The sequence below is a fragment of the Oncorhynchus kisutch genome, linkage group LG13 (assembly GCF_002021735.2).
Source record: "Oncorhynchus kisutch isolate 150728-3 linkage group LG13, Okis_V2, whole genome shotgun sequence".
Classification (NCBI taxonomy): domain Eukaryota; kingdom Metazoa; phylum Chordata; class Actinopteri; order Salmoniformes; family Salmonidae; genus Oncorhynchus; species Oncorhynchus kisutch.
The window spans coordinates 4690375-4705758 of record NC_034186.2 but is presented as its reverse complement, the minus strand read 5'-3'; the positions used below and the strand labels follow the sequence as shown (position 1 = coordinate 4705758).

General features: G+C 43.6%; 1 protein-coding gene across 2 annotated transcripts; it reads left to right on the top strand.

Moving 5' to 3' along the window:
* The first annotated feature begins 1983 nt into the window (after positions 1-1983).
* boka (BCL2 family apoptosis regulator BOK a) lies at positions 1984-15384 on the top strand. 2 transcript variants are annotated; one of them, XM_020499598.2, is made up of 6 exons: positions 2010-2056; positions 2147-2263; positions 2690-3076; positions 4928-5056; positions 8234-8397; positions 13917-15384. In XM_020499598.2, the coding sequence occupies exons 3-6, from the start codon at positions 2854-2856 to the stop codon at positions 14040-14042; spliced, it is 642 nt and encodes a 213-aa protein (XP_020355187.1). In that variant the 5' UTR covers positions 2010-2056; positions 2147-2263; positions 2690-2853; the 3' UTR covers positions 14043-15384. The 2 variants fall into 2 exon arrangements, with proteins under 2 accessions (XP_020355186.1, XP_020355187.1); XM_020499597.2 differs by having other exon boundaries at positions 1984-2263.

The following is a 15384-nucleotide window of genomic DNA, read 5'->3' as shown; positions in this document are numbered from 1 at the left end:
CTCTTCTGGCTGTGCCGGGTGGAGATTATAACAGAACATGGCCAAGATGTTCAAATGTTCATAAATGACCAGCATGTTCGAATAATAATAAGGCAGAACAGTTGAAACTGGAGCAGCAGCACGGCCAGGTGGACTGGGGACAGCATGTTAGGTAGTCCTGGGGCATGGTCCTAGGTCTCTGGTCCTCCTCCGAGAGAATTAGAGAACACACACTTAGATTCACACAGGACACCGAATAGGACAGGAGAAGTACTCCAGATATAAGAAACTGACCCTAGCCCCCCGACACATAAACCACTGCAGCATAAATACTGGAGGCTGAGACAGGAGGGGTCAGGAGACACTGTGGCCCCATCCGAGGACACCACCGGACAGGGCCAAACAGGAAGGATATAACCCCACCCACTTTGCCAAAGCACAGTGGGTGGGGTATTTGGCGCACGTGACAAATAAACTTGGATTTGATTTATTCTTATTCTTCTGTAAGGTAATATTGAAATGTAAATTCCACAGAGTAGGTAATGCCTAAGGTGCAACTTGTCATGATGGTAACAAAAACATGGGCCACCGCCCTCCTACGGTGGTGCTATAACAAGCGATTGAAAATGCATTTTTTTATTTTTTAAGATCACGCCCCTCACCCTGTCACTACATAGGTCACTTCTCCTCACAAGGAAAACATTTACATTTACAGACCCATAAGGTCTGCCATGATGGATCTTTTATCATTTATTTTGTTAGTTTTGGGGAAAAACACTTAACGCTACTCTTCTGACACCGAATGACTGATCTGCACCAAACTTGATATGTGCCATCTATGGACAAAAATGTCTCCCAACGCAACATTTTCCAGACGAGTATCTAAAACAACATGAACGCTATTGGCCAATAAGCATTCTCATGGGTGTGGTCTGGCACATAAATGCATATAAATCAGTCACGGATATTCTAATTGTTACAAAATTTGGTACACATGTTCCAACCACTGAAGACGCAACACATGCAAGCACATTCAGCTCGACCTCACGGTGGCGCTATAACATGCACATGTTTACATCTCTTGATCTGTTTGACTCTGTGTGATGAAATTTGGCACATGTGCTCAGGGATACGAGTTCAGCTGACCTGTTTTGCCGCATGGTGGTGCTGTTGGTCACGAAAAACCCAGCTCATTGGCTCCTAGCGGCCATATTGTTTGAGCTAGAGTCCTGGTACATTTTTGGAACACAAACATTGAGTAATAAGGGAACTGAAAGTGTAGGCTGCGGTTCTTCCAGGGAGATTCGGCTGAACTGTCGCTCTACAATAATTACAGGGCATGTCTTGGCATGGTGAGCTAAGGCATGGGTAATGACTTTTCAGAAGGATATCATTTGAGGAACCAGGGTTGGAGTTTGTATGTGTGAGTGTAAAGTTCAAAATATGCTACATTTGTATATTGGGAGAAGACAATACATCCCAGTTGTGTTAGAATTTACAAAAGATTCTAGCAACACTTGCTGTTCACTTTTGGAGGTAGATTTTTATTTTATTTTTATAGAAGTAGATAGACTAGATTTATCGGGGCATCATTCTAGAGAAGATGTTGTTGGATGATAATTATCATGATTATGTATTACTACAATAGGCTTGATTATCATGATTATGTATTAATACAATAGGCCTGATTATCATGATTATGTATTAATACAATAGGCCTGATTATCATGATTATGTATTAATACAATAGGCCTGATTATCATGATTATGTATTAATACAATAGCTTTGTGGAGTTTTGGACGACATAATATTGCAATATCTTGTTTGTTACAAGATAGAAAACACATTCCTTTGTCTGCTACACCCCTACCCGACTTGCCTAGTTAAATAAAGGTTCAATTTTTAAAAATACCCATCAAGGAGATTTCCTTAGAAATCTGCTACTATGGGATGGGCGGGGCATATGTAGATAATGTATCCTTATCCCTGCCTTTATATCCAAACGGTCCATAGAAGGAAACTTTGCTCGAGTGTGGGGGCGCGCTTCTCAGCTACCAACCCTGGCTGTGCCAAACGGTATAAATCAATGGTCAAGAAAGCGTTTGGAGTGTCGGTAAGGAACTGACGTCATGAAGACTTCACAGCAGTTTGTTTTCTTTTTAACAGAGCATGGACTGTTTTGATAGATACTTAATGACCAAGTGGTAGATGTGGATATCCTGTAGCCTATAATCCCGACGGCGCAGACCGTGCGCCTGTAGACTACAGGACTGGAATCGAAAGGTATTTGGACATTTGCTTCTCTGTGTACAGTAGCATATTCTATTTACGTTATATTTGAATGGATATTGTATAACGAAATACATTTTAATTGATAAACTCCTGCAATAACCTGCTCACTTTACAATGGTAAACTATCACAATCAAATGCAGTTGAAAAAAATGTACAGAGGTTTCTGTGTAGTTACAATGGGTAGTTTAAATCAAATGTTATTGGTCACATACACATGGTTAGCAGATGTTATTGCGAGTGTAGAGAAATGCTTGTAAATCTCGCCATTAACTCAAGGAAGCTGAGTTTTGTCAAACTGCGAAAGGATGGCATTATGGGAGCCTATGGGCACCTATATTTTGTTGACGATGACCGAATAAACGAATTCAATTCTGCGCTACTGAAAATCAATGAAATAATGCCCCTTTTCCAAACAGGCAGATTCTCTTCGAAACGCCCTCAGTCCGAGGGAGGAGAGTAGAGAAGTAGCATTCTGGTGACAAAGAGGACCATACACGGCGACCGAGGTTGAAGATTGAGGTGGATCAGAGCCAGCGCCAGGCGGGTTGTTTGTGATTAACTGCTGCTTGGGGACTGGGGTATGGAGATGTTGCGTCGCTCCTCAGTATTCGCGGCTGAAGTGATGGAAGTATTTGACCGCTCCCCCACAGACAAGGAGTTGGTGTCACAGGCGAAGGCTCTATGCAGGGACTACATCCATTCCAGGCTGAACCGAACCGGGATAGGGTGGTCCAAACCCGAGCATCAGCTGTCAGCATCTGGTGGGATGCTTGGAGAGGTATCCTCTGTCCTCATGTGGTTAGGTAAGAGGACATCAGTGCGCAATTTGTGTACATTGGTGTGTTCGTGTCTGTTCGAATGACAGGATGTGCACCTATATATTCAGCAGCATATCCTATAAAACCATTTTTAGAAAGCAAATGGTAATCGATTTTCTACAATGTCCAAATAGTATGTTATTTGTTTATATTATAGCTTCAGTTTATAAATTCTGCTATTAGCCAAGCCTACTTGGTCACATTAGCTTGATGTTGGAATTTTGCTCTCTGTTGAGACTCCTCTCTAGACATTCAACTGGTGTCATGCGTTTGTTGAGGTTACCTAGGTTACTCAGTGTTGGATTGTACAAAACCTTCCCTCTGTTTCCTATTACACACCCCCTCTGTATTATTTTGAGAAAGAGAAGCTTAAGGTCTCCTGAAAAATAGACACTGATGAATCACTGTCTGAAGCCTGTACAGTGCATCACGTGAACATCCTGTTACTTAGCAACGGAGAATACCTCTAAATAAATACCTTCTAACCATGGACAAGATATTAGCCATGTCTGTGTACCAAATGGCACACTATTCCCTGTTTTTAGTGCACTACTTTTGACCAGAGCCCTGATCTGTTTAGTAGTGCACTGAATAAGGGTGCCTGAGAGTCAGAGGCTCCTGACATTCAGCTAATAGCAGAAATGATACCAGTGAATCACAGAGAGTAAAGGGAGTTAACTTATTCAAAGATAGTACCTGCAGCACTAGTGAACAGGGAAGTCACTAGCCTGGTCCCAGATCTGTGCTGTTTTGTCCACTTAAAAAAAGTGGACAAAACCTACCTGGTTTAACCAGGTAGGCAACTAGAGAACAAGTTCTCATTTACAACTGTGACCTGGCCAAGATAAAGCAAAGCAGTTTGACACAAACAAGAACACAGAGTTACACATGGAGTAAAACAAACATACAGTACAAAAACAAGTCTATAATCAATGTGAGCAAATGAGGTGAGATAAGGGAGGTAAAGGCAATAAAAAAGGCCACAGTGGCGAAGTAAATACAATATAGCAATTAAAACCACTGGAACGGTAGATTTTGCAGTAGGTGAATAGGCTTTATCAAGGGTTAATCAAATGCTATATGCAATATTTAACTTTTTTGGGCGACCTGACCTTTTTTGGGCACGTATACATTCTAGTATATGATTTGTCATTCTCATTGAAAGCAAGTCTAACATGCGGTAGATCTGTTCTGTTTCAAACAGCTGTAAAATACTATTTTTTTTTGGGGGGGGGGGTTCTATGAAATATATTTCACAGCGGTTTTAGATTCTACATTGATTCTCTTTTTTGTCACATAAACTGAAATTAGGGGAACAACCAGGAAATGGCGGCACGATATCTGCATAGTGCAGGTAGCTAGCTACACACACACAAACTCGACTGGTGACCACATCTCTCAAACCATACATGTTTGGATACCGGGTGAGCGCAATCTCTGTACAGGGCAGATCAACAGGCGCAACCAGCGGATGGGATGGGGGTACGAACTCGACAACTACTTGCGGGCAGCGGGTTCCGAACAAAGATGACAAAAATATGAATACAGTATTTTTTTTTGGGGGGGGGGGGGGTTATACCACCACCCAAAAGGGCACTTTGGAGACTGGAAGGGCAAAGGGGCATGTGCCCTGCACACGTTGAACCTTACCTGTATACAGGCACAAATATCTCTGACCCAGCTGGGAAACCAAACCCCCTCACTGGCTCACTACCTGTCCTGTTGTTCACTAGAGGACGAGTTGGACTTCCTGATTGGCTCACGTTCTGTTCTGTTCTGTTCCCGAGGCGATGAGTTGGAGTTCCTGATTGGCTCACGACCTGTTCTGTTCCCTAGGTGATGAGTTGGAGTACCTGCGGCCCAACATCTACCGTAACGTAGCTCGTCAGCTGAACATCACCGTTGCGTCTGAGAGCGTGGTGTCTGATGCCTTCCTGGCTGTGGCTGCAGAGATCTTCTCCACCGGTAGGTCAATGCCTATTCACTACTACACCAGTGGGACAAGATCTCTCTGATAACCAGCCCAGGGTAAAACAAACCTTATACATGATCTCGCCGACCCTAACCAAACTGTGCTGACGCAGATATATTTTCAGCAGCATGGTTCCGGCTACTATCTATGGTGGATTCAGAACCAGGCCAGCTCAGCTTGGCTCGGTTGTGGTCTTTAGTAGTATGAAAAGCCCTGAAATGTATGGGCAACTGGTTATAATGTGTCTGGGTTGTAACATGATGGCAATGTTGGTACAGATTTCTTTCTAGTATTGTGGCAAATATTAGCAAGAATATTAATGGGGGGGAAGTAACCAATCACAGAGGTTGCTGGGAGTAACCAATCACAGAGGTTGCTGGGAGTAACCAATCACAGAGGTTGCTGGGAGTAACCAATCACAGAGGTTGCTGGGAGTAACCAATCACAGAGGTTGCTGGGAGTAACCAATCACAGAGGTTGCTGGGAGTAACCAATCACAGAGGTTGCTGGGAGTAACCAATCACAGAGGTTGCTGGGAGTAACCAATCACAGAGGTTGCTGGGAGTAACCAATCACAGAGGTTGCTGGGAGTAACCAATCACAGAGGTTGCTGGGAGTAACCAATCACAGAGGTTGCTGGGAGTAACCAATCACAGAGGTTGCTGGGAGTAACCAATAACAGAGGTTGCTGGGAGTAACCATTAGCAGTGTGTTGTATCGAAAAAGAGGAACTAGTGGATTCATTATCAATGAAACACAATGAAGATGTGTAACGTTAGGGAGAACAAGTTGACTTTGAAGAAGGATGCCGGAGGTAACTGAGACCAGGGATGCATCCAGAATAGCACCCTATTCCATTTATAGTGCACTAGAAAGTAGTGCACTATATAGGGACAAGGGTGCATTTTTGGGACACAGACCAGCTCTCAGTATGGTGTTACACCGCTCTTTACAGGTCTCTTTTTTAAAGGGATTTACTGGCAGGGGCCAAGCATAGTTCTGTGAGAAAGGTAAAAATAGACATTTTCTGACATTTTTGTACACATTCAGTCTTGGCTGTCTCTTAGCGCTTCAGGGGACTGTACAGCATAGCACTCTGGGCACCGTGCGCCTGTAGAGTAGAGACTGTAACTCTGGGTTTGGCAGATGCCAGGAAAACACTACCATAGTGTCAACTGTAACGTTTGGAAGAGGAATAATGGTCTGGGGCTATTTTTTTTTCATGGTTTGGGCTCCTTAGTTCCAGTGAAGGGAAATCTTAATGCTACAGCATACAATGACATTCTAGAAGATTCTGTGCTTCCAACTTTCACAAAGCAAGGTCCATACAGACATGGTTTGTCAAGATCGGTGTGGAAGAACTTGACGGGCCTGCACAGAGCCCTTACCTCAACCCCACCGAACACCTTTGGGATGAATTGAAATGCCGACTGCGTGCCAGGCCTAATCTCCCAACATCAGTGCCCGACCTCACTAATGCGCTTCTGGCTGAATGGAAGCATGTCCCCACAGCAGTGTTCCAACATCTAGTGGAAAGCCTTCCCAGAAGACTGGAGACTGTTATAGCAGCAATGTTCCAACATCTAGTGGAAAGCCTTCCCAGAAGACTGGAGACTGTTATAGCAGCAATGTTCCAACATCTAGTGGAAAGCCTTCCCAGAAGAGTGGAGGCTGTTATAGCAGCAATGTTCCAACATCTAGTGGAAAGCCTTCCCAGAAGACTGGAGACTGTTATAGCAGCAATGTTCCAACATCTAGTGGAAAGCCTTCCCAGAAGACTGGAGACTGTTATAGCAGCAATGTTCCAACATCTAGTGGAAAGCCTTCCCAGAAGACTGGAGGCTGTTATAGCAGCAATGTTCCAACATCTAGTGGAAAGCCTTCCCAGAAGACTGGAGGCTGTTATAGCAGCAACGGGGGGACCAACTCCATATTAATGCTCATTATTTGGAATGAGATGTTCGACGAGAAGATGTCCACATACTTTTGGCCATGTAGTAGTGTATCTTAGATTCAATCTGACTTTTTAGGAAGTGTACACTGGCTACGGTGTCTCAAAATGGACAAACAGTACTACTTTTCTCATTTTTCAAATTAAGGTCTTTTATTAAGGTAGTATGCGAGCGCACATTTGTTTTGAACTCGGCTAGGCTTCAGCTGAACTGAAGCGTGCTGACGCCTTAAGTCACATTGAATAAAAGCATCTGTTAAATGGCTTTAAAAAAATTTTTTGGGGGGGGGATGGTCCATAGTTAGTCTGTCACAAGAAACTAACCAAAGTCTAGTTGTGTTAATTAACATGATCCCATTCTGTCAGGGAATGACTGTTGAATCCATGACCTTGGACTTAAAACATTACATTACACACAGTCCATTACATTACACACAGTGCATTACACACATTACACACAGTCCATTACACACATTACATTACACACATTACATTACACACACACACAGTCCATTACATTACACACACACACAGTCCATTACGTTGTCAGTTGATTCTTTTACATTTTCAATCCCTTAGAAATATCTGGATTCCAAAGTAGTGGTAAATCCCTCCTATGATCCTTAGAAGTGAAAGGAGCTGATTTCTACAAAGGAATGAGTGTGCGTCAATGTAGGGCTATTCACTGTCCTCCATAGTCTGAACACATTACCATAAATGGTAGCGTACTAGTTAAAATCCTGACTGAAAAAACAAGTGCTTCAAGTTTGCTAAACGTCTGCTGTCTGAGCTAATAAAGAATAATATACCAGTTTTCGACTGCCTTTATGATGTATTGTTTGGCGGATGGGCATGTCGGCTGAATGCCTGGAGGCTACATCTAGTTATGTCTTTCTCTCTCGGTCTCCCTTCACTAAAGGAGTTCCTGGCAGAGATGCAGTCAGCTCCTCAAACCCACTCGGCTCACTCAGTCACCCTCCCTCCCTTCAGGCAGCACGATCATGTAAAACCCAAACAATGATCTCATGTAATTGCTATCCAGTCAGAAGTAATGATTTGACATCTTTTTTTGTTGTTGTAATAAGCTGAAATGAAATGGCTAAATAAATGTACATTGAACACTGCTAAGATTATTGGAATGTGTGTGTGAAAGGGGTATCCCGGGTGTTTGATTCTGGAGGTTTTAGTGTCTGAGTCTCTTGTCTGCATCTCTCCTCAGGTATAACGTGGGGGAAGGTGGTGTCCCTGTATGCGGTGGCTGGTGCCCTGGCGGTGGACTGCGTGAGGCATGGTCACCCAGCCATGGTCCACACCATCGTAGACTGCATGGGGGAGTTTGTCCGCAAGAGCTTGGTCTCCTGGTTGAAGAGGAGAGGAGGATGGGTAATAAACAGAAATACATTAGAATCTATAGAATGTTCGAGGTTCCATTTTTATTGACTATTTCTATGCTCACCGCACCATAGTTTTACCGATAGACATACAATTACTAGAATAGGATAAAAAACACCTCAGACAACTGCAATGTGACAGTACGTATATGGGTAGACTCAGCAGTCTCATGACTTTCGGGGTCTAAGGTATTCAGGCCTTTTGTTCTCAGACTTGGAGCTCTGGTACCACTTGCCATGCGGTAGCAGGAGAGAACACTCTAGGACTTGGGTGGCTGGAGTTTTTTTTGACAATGTTTAGGGCCTTCCTCTGACACCGCTTGGTCTAAAGGCCCTGGATGGCAGGGAGTTTGGCCCCAGTGATGTACTGAGCCGTACGCACTACCCTCTGTAGCGTCTTGTGGTCGGATGCCGAGCAGTTGCCATACCAAGCGGTGATGCAGCCAGTCAAGATGCTCTCAATGGTGCAGCTGTAGAACTTTTTGAGGATCTGAGGACCCACGCCAAATCTTTTCAGCCTCCTGAGGGGGAAGAGGCGTCGTAAGTGAAGACACTTGCCAGAATGGTCAGCATGTGCTCTGAGTACGTGTCACATCGGCTATGGAGAGCGTGATCACACAGTGCTCCGGAACAGCTGGTGCTCTCACACATGGTTCAGTGTTGCTTGCCTTGAAACGAGCATAGAAGGCATTTAGCTCGTCTGATAGACTTGCGTCATTGGACAGCTCACGACTGGGTTTTCATTTGTAATCCGTGATAGTTTGCAAGCCCTTCCCCATCCTACTAGTGTCAGAGACTCTACTACACCAGCTATCTTAGTCCTGTATTGCCCCCTCGCCTGTTTCCCAGTGGACCCTAATAGCGTTTGAATTGATGCATAGATGTTATATTTAGAAGCATATTTTAGGCTATCTGATTGAGAACATGCGTTGCACAAACAACTTGCTGATTATATACCACCACTGGTAGCAACCTGTATTAGAGCTAACATTTGCTTTGCCCTAGCTAGTGGATTTTTATCTTAAGGGCATTTAGCTAGCTAGCAATTAGCATTAGTGATTAGTTTTAGGCACATGCCAGCTTCCTTAGATTAACTCTCATTTAGCATAAAGCAAGATAGACAAACGAATATTATAAAAGAGAGAACACATGGATTCATACTTAGAAGCAACTTGGAAAGCAGCATTGTTTAGAAGTATCTGAGAGGAACAGGCACAGCGTACAGGAACTGTGTGCTGCCAGTCTGAGTGATTTGAGCAGTGTAGAAAAGTGTTCGGACGAAATATTGTTATGCGTTTAATTTTTGATTGGATTTTTTTGTCTCTGTCTTGTCGCACAGAATAAAACACCAACATAATTGGTTGTACTTTAAAGCCCTGCCTGTGGTTCAAGTGATTGACTGAGTCTGTGCACCTCGAAGGTTTATTTAGGAAAGGCTGTGTGTTGGCTGTGTGTTGACATGGGCTATTTAATCACAGAAGTGTGCATACAGTTAGCCCATGTCTGTGCAGACATCATCTCAGATAACCCAGCACTAACATCTTGTGTAATTTAGTCAGATGATCGATTGATCATCTTTGGTACCATTTCTGTTGACGTCGTCTGTCCACGTGAGATTAGTGCAGACTCCATGTTGCACGACTGTGATGACTGTATGCGTTTCCCTATGTTGTACATATTTGAATTCAGACTGCCTGCAGGTCGTAGGTCATGGTCTTCCATACCCACCTAATCAGGGGTGTCCTGAACATGTCACTCCAGGTGTCTACTGAGAGACTAGCTCAATAAAACTGAGAGAAACAAGAGCCTGAACACAATACAATCATGACTGCAAAAACACAACTCCCTGTCCTGTACATGGTAGAAGGGTGTTTTGCACATTGACTTTGACTCAAGGCTTTTGTCCTCAAAGCTTGAGGTGTCTGTAACGGCTATTTCTAAAAGCCAATTGTCTCGATGTTGAGTTGAATTCAGCCACTACTTTAAGAAACTCTCAAAAATGTCTCATATAGATTTAGAGATCATCTGATAAATCCTTCGAGAGCAAAGCGTGGTGCTCAACTGGTATTCAAAGCTGAGAGGAGGCCTGGCAAAGAGCCTCGGCCTAAATCTGTGAACTCTGCTCTGTTGGCAAAGTCAACCAAGAATCCCTCTAAAGCAGGCCTGTGTTCCCAAATCGACCCCGATTCCCCTACATAGTGCACTACTTTCGACCAGGACCCATAGGGTGCTATTTGGACTCAACCTTGGAATGGCCCGTTTGGAAGTTGACCACGCCAGATAATTAAAGATCATAAAATGATGTATTGGACTGGAGTTTGATGCTGATATAAACCAAAACATTGAAGGAAATGGCTGCACTATTAGCTAGTAGAACTGTGTGGATGTAGCCTCCCAGTGGCCACCGACATGACTTTTAACGTCTAGTTTTCATTTACATTTCATCTAACGTGAAATCAACAAAACATTTCACCATTGGATTTAGGTCAAAAGTTAGGTGAAAAACAAAATGTGAAATTACCTTGCGTCAATGACTTGGAAACAACGTGGATTCAACATCATCAGATCAAGTTGTTGTTGTTGAAATGACTTGGAAACAACGTGGATTCAACATCATCAGATCAAGTTGTTGTTGTTGAAATGACTTGGAAACAACGTGGATTCAACGTCATCAGATCAAGTTGTTGTTGAAATGACTTGGAAACAACGTGGATTCAACGTCATCAGATCAAGTTGTTGAAATGACTTGGAAACAACGTGGATTCAACATCATCAAATCAAGTTGTTGAAATGACTTGGAAACAACGTGGATTCAACATCATCAAATCAAGTTTTTGTTGAAATGACTTGGAAACAACGTGGATTCAACGTCATCAGATCAAGTTGTTGTTGTTGTTGAAATTACTTGGAAACAAGGTGGATGCAACCTGTCTTGATGACTCATCTTATTGTGCTGTTTGCTGTTCTAAACCTTTGACCAATTTGTTTCAAGTGGTATGTTGAAATATGTGTCGTTAAGATTACAGTGAGTTTGGCTGAGACGTTGCTTAGTTAACTCGCTGCATTTCATCAATTTTTTTTTTATGTGATCGTGTATACGTTTTCTTCATTTAGTTTTTATTAACGTTTTTAACCTGACTTTAAAAAAAAAATTTTAGATGAGACCAACATCTCTCAAAACACGTTTGGTAATGTAATCTAGTCCTGTTAACGCATGTTATTTATCAGACATTCATTGGTTATTGACTAACTCATAAAGGGTCCCACCCTGTTTAAAGGAAATCTGTGTGTGTAGGGAATCCCTCACTGCCTTTTGAAACTTTGCCTTGTGACATCAGTGCCCAGCCTCTGCTCAAAGGTCTGTGTCCTAATTGTCCACCCTTCTCTCACACTAACTAGTCCCCTCGTGGATTTAACAGTATTTATTGCCAACCATTTAGTGCCAACCATTGTTAAATCCATGATGGGACAGGTGGAGAACGGATGCAAGAATTGAGACTTAGCCCTTGTACACTATATATTAAATTACACTATATATACAGCAGTTTGTGGGGCGGCAGGGTAGCCTAGTGGTTAGAGCGTTGGACTAGTAACCGGAAGGTACAAACCCCCGAGCTGACAAGGTACAAATCTGTCGTTCTGCCCCTGAACAGGCAGTTAACCCACTGTTCCTAGACCGTCATTGAAAATAATAATTTGTTCTTAACTGCCTTGCCTAGTTAAATAAAGGATATGGCTATGTCAGCCCCACCCTTTGCTGATGGGTGTATAAAATCGAGCACACAGCCATGCAGTCTCCATATCATTGGCAGTAGAATGGCCTTACTGAAGAGCTCAGTGACTTTCAACGTCATAGGATGACACCTTTCCAACAAGTCAATCTGTCAAATTTCTGGTCTGCTAGAGCTGCACCCGGTCAACTGTAAGTACTGCTATTGTACAGTGGAAAAGTCTAGGAGTCTCGCTTTAAGCATCAGCTGTCAGAGCAGCTCACAGATCACTGCACCTGTACATAGCTCATCTGTAAATAACCCATCCAATCTACCTCATCCCCATACTGTATTTATTTATTTATCTTGCTCCTTTGCACCCCAGTATCTCAACTTGCACATTCGTCCTCTGCACATCTACCATTCCAGTGTTTAATTGCCATATTGTAATTACTTCACCACCACAGCCTATTTATTGCCTTTACCTCTCTTATCCTACCTCATAGGCACATGCTGTATATAGACTTACTGTTTCATCATGACAAATCCCCCGTGCACAAAGCAAGGTCCCTACAGAAATGGTTTGTCGCGATTGGTGTGGAAGAACTTGGCTGGCCTGCACAGAGCCCTGACCTCAACCCCATGGTGGTATTATTGATTGTATGTTTGTTTTTTCCATGTTAAACTGTTGTATGTCGCTTTGCTTTATCTTGGCCAGATCGCAGTTACAAATGAGAACTTGTTCTCAACTAGCCTACCTGGTTTAGTAAAGGTGAAATAAATATTTTTGAAGAAACAACCGCTCATCTGCTAACTGGTAGGCCACACAAGCTCCCAGAACGGGACAGCCAAGTGCTGAAGCGAATCGTGTAAAAAATCGTCTGTCCTCTGCAACACTCACTACTGAGTTCCAAACTGCCTCTGGAAGCAACGTCAGCAAATTAACTGTTTGTTGGGAGCTTCGTGAAATGGGTTTCCATGGCCGAGCAGCCGCACACAAGCCTAAGATCACCATGCACAAGGCCATGCATCTGCTGGAGTGTTGTAAAGTTCGCTGTAATTGGACTCCGGCTCCGTGGAAACGCGTTCTATGGAGCGACGAATCACGCTTCACCATCTGGCAGTCCGACGGACTAATCTAGGTTTTGGCAGATGCCAGGAGACAGCTACCTGCCCTAATGCATAGTGCTAACTGTAAAGTTTGGTGGAGGAGAAATAATAGTGTAGGGCTGTTTTTTGTCTTTTGTGCTAGGCCCCTTGGTTCCAGTGAAGGGAAATATTTTATGCTACAGCGTACAATGACATTCTAGATGATTCTGTGCTCCCAACGTTGTGGTAATATTTTGGGGAAGGTCCTTTCCTGTTTCATCATGACAAATCCCCCGTGCACAAAGCAAGGTCCATACAGAAATGGTTTGTCGCGATTGGTGTGGAAGAACTTGACTGGCCTGCACAGAGCCCTGACCTCAACCCCATCGAACACCTTTGGGATGAATTGGCACGCCGACTGTGAGCCAGGCCTAAATTACCCCACATCAGTGGCCGACCTCATTAATGCTCTTGTGGCTGAATGGAAGCAAGTCCCTGCAGCAATGTTCCAACATCTAGTGGAAAGCCTTCCCAGAAGAGTGGAGGCTGTTATAGCAGCAAAGGGGGGGACCAACTCCATATTGATGCCCCTGATTTTGGAATGAGATGTTAGATGAGCAGGTGTCCACACAATTTAGGTTATGTAGTGTATATTTCAATAATGCTGGCTAGTATCTGAGTTGCTGTCATCTCCCTCTCTCTTCCCTCACAGGCTGATATCACAAAGTGCGTGGTGAACACAGACCCCAGCTTCCGCTCCCATTGGTTGATGTCTGCTGCCTGCGCCTGTGGACATTACCTGAAGGCCATGGTGTTTTACCTGCTCCGGGACAAGTGACAACGGAGGAGGAAGGTCACAGACACACGACGAGCAGTCTGCCCTATACGAACACAGCCACCCCCTATCCATCAGTGGAGTACAGGACAAGCAAGCCCAGTCCCAGATCATTTTGTGCTCTTGACAACTCCAGTGATGTCATTGTCAAGCCAAACCATGTTTGTCATGACAATGAGTGACAAGGAGTTGCACAAACAGACTGGTACTCGGGGGGGCCAGCCAGCCTCCCTCTCCTTCCTCTCGCCCTCTGTCCCTCTGTCTGCGCTGCAGCCATCACTGCTTTAGCGTCTAGAATGTTGTTGTTGATGTTTACACCTGCAGAAGTTTGCTCCAACACTGCCACAGGCGAGCACCTTGGGACTTCACAAACGCACTGGCCTGGAGCATCAATGTGAATTAGCCTTGTCCGCTTCGAACACACTTTAGGGTGTTTATTATTTAGCTTGACGGCAATATTTTGTGACGTGCTGTACATATCCTCCAGCTGGATTGTGAGGTAGTAGTCTAGTCATATAGATCTATAGAATAGAATGCCACCCATCAACCATTGACTTGAATGCGAATGTCCTTTCTACTCATTCTATTTCTGTATTTGTTTTTCTTCAGTTACATCCGAGAGTCACATTCCTTGCTTTAAATTAAAATGTATTTAACTAGGCAAGTCAGCTTAAGGACATTTTCTTGTTTACAATGACTGCCTACCCTGGACAACATTGGGCCAATTGTGCGCCGCCCTATAGGACTTCCAATCACGGCCGGTTGTGATACAGCCTGGATTCGAACAAGGGTGTCTGTGATGCTGTGCCACCCAGGAGCTTTATGCTTGCATTACTCAATGGCAAATATTCTATTCAAAGCTATGGAAGGTTTCTGTTCTACACCTGTTCGAGCAAAGGGGATATGGGCCCAGACAGTGTGCCTGTAAATAAACCAGTATTTTCATCCAGGGGTCATACTCTCCCTGGTGGCTGAAAATAAGAATGACCAGAACCCCTTTTTTCATGACGATTTGAAAAGGAACATTTTGTGAAATTTGGATGGAAATATCGTTTAGATTCTAAGGTTTTGTCTGCATAATCCACGTAGTTGATGAGTGTGTGAATTTACACAATCTGGGTGAATCTGGGTGAATAAGTGTGTGTGTGTGTGTGTGTGACTTTTTGTAAAATATTGTGTAATTATGGATCACTCTTATCACCTGAAACTTGAATCCCATTCAGACATTTTGTCTGTTTTCTACAAATGTATTTGTATTCTGTGAATAACTACACAGTAGCTTACAAACACTGTATTTGGCATGCAGCACTGAGTGTCTTCAGAAATAAAAGGTTTTACATTTCAA

Bases quoted from the DNA above. Each gene is read 5' to 3' on its own strand.
- boka (XM_020499597.2), top strand. From the start codon at position 2,854: ATGGAGATGTTGCGTCGCTCCTCAGTATTCGCGGCTGAAGTGATGGAA. The intron at 3,077-4,927 runs GTAAGAGGACAT...TCTGTTCCCTAG, and splicing joins CTCTGTCCTCATGTGGTTAG to GTGATGAGTTGGAGTACCTG. The intron at 8,398-13,916 runs GTAATAAACAGA...CTTCCCTCACAG, and splicing joins TGAAGAGGAGAGGAGGATGG to GCTGATATCACAAAGTGCGT.